This window comes from Perissodus microlepis, chromosome 13 (assembly GCF_051167445.1).
Source record: "Perissodus microlepis isolate ML-2025 ecotype Zambia chromosome 13, ASM5116744v1, whole genome shotgun sequence".
NCBI lineage: Eukaryota > Metazoa > Chordata > Actinopteri > Cichliformes > Cichlidae > Perissodus > Perissodus microlepis.
Genome location: NC_140473.1, coordinates 26,034,707 through 26,041,450, shown reverse-complemented (window position 1 = coordinate 26,041,450; position 6,744 = coordinate 26,034,707). Strand labels below are relative to the sequence as shown.

The 6,744-nt window shown below is 38.2% G+C and overlaps 1 protein-coding gene across 1 annotated transcript; it reads right to left on the bottom strand.

The window, feature by feature from the left end:
• Positions 1–1,088: 1,088 nt before the first annotated feature.
• On the bottom strand, positions 1,089–4,075 carry ciao2b (cytosolic iron-sulfur assembly component 2B). Its single transcript, XM_084947731.1, has 5 exons — positions 3,829–4,075; positions 2,963–3,042; positions 2,583–2,708; positions 2,395–2,440; positions 1,089–2,285 (listed from the first exon to the last, which is right to left on the bottom strand). Exons 1-5 carry the CDS (start codon positions 3,953–3,955, stop codon positions 2,185–2,187), a joined length of 480 nt encoding a protein of 159 aa, XP_084803857.1. The 5' UTR covers positions 3,956–4,075; the 3' UTR covers positions 1,089–2,184.
• Between the last annotated feature and the right edge of the window lie 2,669 nt (positions 4,076–6,744).

Here is a 6,744-nt window from a genome sequence, read left to right as displayed (position 1 = left end):
TATTTTGAACTATGTCTTACTCACACATTCTTTTCATATTTGTGCTAAAGTTACACGTCTTTTACACAACATGAGTTCAGAAATGCTTGTGACAGTGCAGAAGCCCTTCTTGCTCAAAGGACTTAAAGGAAACCCGAGCTGATTGGTGAGTGGGTGGACAAGCATGCTGGACATATCAGAGGTGCAGTTTGTTCTGCCAGATTGCCTCCTCACATCTGACATAAGCTTCACGTGGCCCGCCTTACAGGAATAAGACAAGGCTGCCTCCTGGTGGACTAATGTAAACAAGTTTTACTAAATAAACAGTTGCCGTGTTTAACCATAAATTACCAGCTCTGTAGTAGAAGTTCTACATCACAGTACACGTGCAGGGAAAAAAGACAAAAGCATCATTTTCATTTAATAAGCTGTACATTTTAATAACATTTCAAAAACATTAAGATTATATACAACACTTATTGCAGAGAAATTATGAGTCACAAATTCCTTTGTTAGGTACACCTCACTGTTATCACGTTGGAACCCGAGCCTCAACTCTCGCGGCCCGGTACCAAACCACTCACAGACCGGTACTGGTCCGTGGCCCATGAAGGGAACCGCTGCTCTATTGGATTGAGATCTGGTGACTGTGGAGGCCATTGGAGTACAGTAAAGTTATTGGCATGTTCAAGAAACCAGTGAGTAGACTTCAGTTTTGTGGAATGATGCTGGAAGCAGCCATGAGAAGATGGGTAAACTGTGGCCATAAAGAGATGGACATGGTCAGCATCAACACTCAGGTAGGTTGTGGTGTTTAAATGATGCTCAGTTGTTACAAGGGGCTCAAAGTGTGCCAAGAAGATATCCCGCAAAACATTACACCACCACTACCAGCCTGAACTGTTGATACAAGCCAGGATGTATCCATGGTTTCTTGTTATTTATTCCAAATCCTGATCCTACCATCTAAATGTCAGCAGAAATTCTGGCCATTTTCTTCAACGAGGTATTTTCACCCAGAAACTGATAGGTTTGTAGCATAAACCTATTCCCTGGAACATTCGAGACAATTTACTACACAGTAAAAAGCAAGACACAAGTAGGCAAAGTTCTTTGTGTTACTCATGCATGAGGGAGACCTGCCTGGAGCCAAGTGTCGTTCCACCCACTTGACCTCCGTCACTCTCAGCCAGGTTCCCCATAGCACTCCTTTTATTGTGGTTACATGAATATGCATAGGTTCATTAACATATGACGTTTCATGTAGGTATACATGTGGACAAAGAATACCTTGTCTGTGTGAGGTCAAGATGTGACCCTGTGAAGACTCCCCAAAGCTGGTGCCAGGAGTCTAGCGGTCCATCTGAACAAAAGGCTCTTATACTTAAAGAGATATACGTGTGTTTGCTATACCATATATCAGCAAGAGAAGATACGACCTCTCCTAGGTGGTGTGTGATCTATGCCAGAACCCTCTGAAGAGGAGTGAACGCACTCCCCTCTTCATGCTACACAGAGTTGTTACAGACCTTCAAAGCTAAGCATATATAAATATATATTTCTAGGCATAAATGACAATCCAACAATACAAATCTAACAGAAACCTGCCTCTCACTGGATATTTTCTCTTTTTTATTTAGACCATTCTCTGTAAACCCCACAAGTGGATGGAGAGTGGGGAAACCCCACTAGATAAGCATTTTATAACATTCTCAGGCCAGCCAGTCTAGCACTGAAACTTCAGCGGATGACCCTTCTCGTGTATATATGTTGAAATGCATTTGGTTCTTCACATAAGAGTGGCTGATTAATAATTAAATGAATGAGCAGTTGAACAGGTATACCTGACAAAGTGGCTGGTGAGTGTATATGACAAATGTAACAGGTAGAGTTTCTCTGCATTTCCACACTGTTAAAATTTCCAGGTGGAAGAATAATATATTTGTCCAAACGACTCTGTGTTACGAGCTTACACTCAGATTATATTATTCTTTGGCAATTTAAGAACGGGCTTTCTCTGCACTCTTATTCAGTAAATGTTGCCAATGTACACAACCTGTATGATCCTGATCATTCCCGCTACTCATACCAGGAGTAGGGGTGTGCGGATAGTTGGTAGATACAAAGCAAGTTTTCAAAGAAACCAAACATGTCCTCCTGCAAAAATCTGTCTAAAAGCTGACAAGGGTAAAGCTGGCTGACTGTTCAGAAGCTCCTGGTCGACAGACACTGGTTGACCACCTCCAGTAGAGATGCATTCTCCAGAGCTGCTGCCACTCTCTCTTTGTCTGCCAGCTGTTTGTTCACTGTACACACAATGACATAAGCAGTATGATAAAAAAAAATGCATTAGATTATACTGGTAAAAATGGTCTAAAATTCCATCTCGCCCCCTTTCTCTCTATGGAGTTTTACCTGCTTCCTCTGAAGCATGAGACCCAGGAGTGATACAAACATCAATCTGAGAGGAAATAGAAAAAATATACTGCAATTTAGGCCACAACTGAAAATAACAAAACATTAAAGCACAGAAAAATTTGACACTGTAAAATATGTTTAAGGTTAAATGTGCATGTCATGTGAAAAAACATGCATAAACATACTTTGAACCTGTCTGGCAGGGAGCGCAGAAGCTTGACTTTGATGGACAGACCAATGAGTGTTGCCATGCTGCAGTGAGGGATGGTGGGTGTGAACTCAATACCCACAGTACTCTCTGCATCATTAACCTGAGGAAGCATACACAAATAATAAACTTCATTCATCAATTTATCTTCCTAATAGCATACTGCATTCATTTTTATCAATGAAATTCACTGTTAATACTTTTGAATGAAATGTTTGTTGTTGGATTCAACTGTCTTCAACAATGTCTTTACTTAAGTAATCTGCAAGTGTGTTACAGAGCATCTTTTTATTTCCTTATTCACACTACTACAAACATAGGAAAAATATATAAAATAGGAAGCAAAAAAAAACACACCTTAACTCGAACTTGCTCCACAACATTGAGCTCTTCCAGTGACAGTGGATGCTCTGGGTCATTGATAGATTTGATCAGATGTAACTTTAGTTAAAGAATTCAAGACGGTATAATACAAATAATAAACATTTTTGTTTCTGCACTACTGTAATCAGTGTACTAATGATATTAAAGTAAAGATCCAACAATATTAGAGAGAAACGGCAAGAACGATATCTCCTGTGAAGCAAGTGTTTGGTAAAAGTGGAACAGAAGAGCTCCCTTGTAACAGGGAGAGACCTCCAGCAGAATCAGGCTTATCAAAGTACAGAGATTGGCCATAACCAGTTGGGAGGAGGGGAAAGAAAGGACAAAAAGACAAACTTTAAGCTGTTTGCATAGCCACTGTACATAAGTCCACGAAAGCATTCAACTAATACTAACATCAGCTTAACAATAACTCAATTAAAAACTGTCAAATTGTTCAAATTATATAATAAAATATATTTACAAAAATGAGACAATTTTACATTCCTGAGAATACGAATTGAGCAACCTAAATCATTAACGGTGTTTATAAATTTAATCTACGATGGTTAACTAACCTATTAAATAAAATACAGTTGCACTTCAAAATGTTTAGTTACGTTTTCAATACTAAGAATTTGACTAATATTACTTGTCGGTAAACCCAGATACAATCGTGCTACTTCTTAAACTGATGTTAACTCCCTCCATTTCATTATCACGCTGAATGGCACTGGCATTAGCTTTTAAGTCAGGCAAATAATAGAATACATGAACATCAGTAAAAAAAAAATCATGAAGGTCATATCTCTAAAGCGTAAATGCACTCTAAACCACAGTAAAACATGAAAACAGGATATCGAATATTTCTCTGTCGTCGATGGGGTCGTGGACGTCTTCATCCTCTTCGGACGCCGTCTGTACTCTGTCCCCCGACCGCTGAAAAATCACAGGGTTTGCATTGTCCAAGCGGGTCCCCTCGGACATCTTCAGCGCTTATTTTAGTCCGCGTTAAACAGTAAAAAACCTCGTATTTTGTCAGCGCTTGCTGTCGCTACCCGATCCGTACCGGAAACCCAATCGGTAACCGCATGCGCAAATCTTACGTCACTTCCTCTCTTTGCCAACATTGCGACATTCAACATATTAAAAAAAAAAATTATATATATATAAACAATGGATAATCCGTATACAAATACACATTCTTTTAGTAGGATATTCAGTTAACTGCGTGCGTTTTCGGACGTGTAAGCCTATACAAATGTTTAAAAAGTACCATTTAAATTTCCTTTCCTAGTCTTTGGTTATTCTCTTGCTATTTTCAAATTTTCCCAGGCTTCCCATTTTGAAGGCTTAGACTGTACATGGAAATAAATATAATTTTTACTGGCATATGTCTCCCTGTTTGTCCGGCAGATGGCAGATACCGCCCATTTTAGCACTTGACACTAACACAGAATACGCTTTAATAAAAGTGTTATTGCAATAACAATATACTGACCACAATAATCTTAATTTCACATGAATTTTTACATGAAACACTATTACTTTATTGGGTTTTTTTTTTTTTTTTTTTTTTTACTTTATTTTAGTTTGTGTTTTTTTTTTAAACACAAACATGTTTCTTTTTCTCGCATTTCTTTTATTTTGTTCACAAACACATTTGACCTGTTAGCGGGAAGAAGAGGGATTCTGCTTTTTCATCTGTGCAGAGTAAAAAGTGTATCCAAATTAATTTATGACAAGCCACCAGTGGTAGTTTAGATTGGTGGATTAGCTATACCTGATTTTTATGCCATTACCTATAAGTTCTCGCTTTAGTTTCCTAGAATTTTCTCTCTGTTTGCAAAGTTCGAGTATGATAATGAGAATTTGTATCTGTATTCAAAGCTAAACTGGTATCTACAACTCAATTAAACACAGTAATTTCACCATTTTGATGTTAAGCCCCTACAAACTCACTGCACTGATTATCTTTGAAAAAATTAAAACAAACTGGTTAGAACACAGGTATTACATATTTGTGTCAGCCTTTCAGCCAAACCCCTTTATGGAAGCACTTTATTTAAAGATTAAATTATCATATGGTCTTCATTTCTGTACTACACAACCGCCATCACCATCAACTACTTCTATCAAGTCAGAATCTTAATGAACTGCTGCAGTCACTGGAAATATGGAGCGCGGTAGATGTGAAGTTTTACTTCAGCCTGATATGTTCACCTTTTGAGAAAAAAATGTGCATATAATGAGACTGCGCACGGCCGCTGACACATGTTTTAATAAAAATGTCATGGATAAGGGCAGCGACAGTTTGAAAGGGCGAAAATATTTTCCTAACTGTGACAATATGGACTAACAACCTTTAGAGTCACAATTCTGGTTTCAGGTGGTAACATGCTATTTATAAATAGTTGTTTCTATGAAATTAGATAGAAAAAATGTTCTCTGCTAGTCCTAAGTCCAATTTATGCAAGAATTGCATTATCAGCACATATGACTCCAAAACCTCAGTGTCTTGCAACTACATGAAAAAGACTGAACATTTTCATTATAAAAGGCAAAATCTTAATGAGCTGCTAAATTAAAATCATATCAACATTACCAGTCTTAAATATCTCACAAGCTTAATGTCTAATCAGAACACCTGATTAGACAACCTTGAGCATTTGGGGATGAAAAGTTTTGAAGCATGTAGATAAATGAGGCACAAACAGGAAAGTTTAATGTTTCGCATTAATGCAGTGCACTATCAGAATGAGAAGTAAGAGTTTGCTGCTGCATAATGTAGAGAGTCCAGAGAGGTGAGTTTTTCATGGTCTGACATTGTGAATGTGAAGGAAATAATATCCTGTTCTGAAGTCAAAACATTTGTGACAAATGAACACTGTTTGTCAGACATGGGTTTCTTAAGCTTCTGAATTTAAAGAAGTCTTTTTTAAAATTCTCAATAGTACTGATAATAAAATGGAGCTACCTGTGGAGAGCAGCTTGCTGCTGCCATGCACTGTGTGCATTATGTGATTGTTCCTCATTTGGTCTTTGTGTTCAGCGCATGGTGGTGGGATTCCATATTTATAGAGAACCACTGGTGGTGTTGAGCCCGGAGCAGCACACCTGATGTGCATAATGAGACAACAAAGCTGCAGACAACCAGTTCACAGCTTGCCATATAAATAGCAGCAAATGTTTGCAATATGCAGACATATGGGTAGATTATTTTCCTTAATGTCACAATGTATTCCCAAAAAATGGATTATGGACGACTACAGAGCAAATTTTATTGCAAAGAGGTCTTTAGGTTTGACTGTATTTGTAGCTTTTTGAAATACACTGTGCAAAAATTAGGTGCAGAGAAATGGAAAAGCATAGAAGGCTTGAACTTCCCTCTCAAGTCAACTTTTAAATTACGGTAACTCATTTTTTGGCATTAAAATAAGGACTAAAGACAATGTAAATGTGATTTATCCACTTGATGGACAGCAGTCACAGCAGAACGCAGGTCAGTGCTTGACATTAGGAGTGCAAATTTCACTCTTGCTATGTGATGTAAGAATAGTAGCAAGAAGCAGACAATCACTAAAGCACCCTGCATGTTAGTGTGATGGTAGTCCATAGGTGCCAGGCAGAGCTTTGTAGACCCATGTCTGTGTATAACAATTGTCTACTGTCACCTGGGTCCAGGCAAAAATAGGTTGAATAACCAGAAATGTCAACTGCTATTTTTCATGATTCGGCTACTTGTTAGCTCTGTAGCTTTGCCCCTGCAGCTGAGG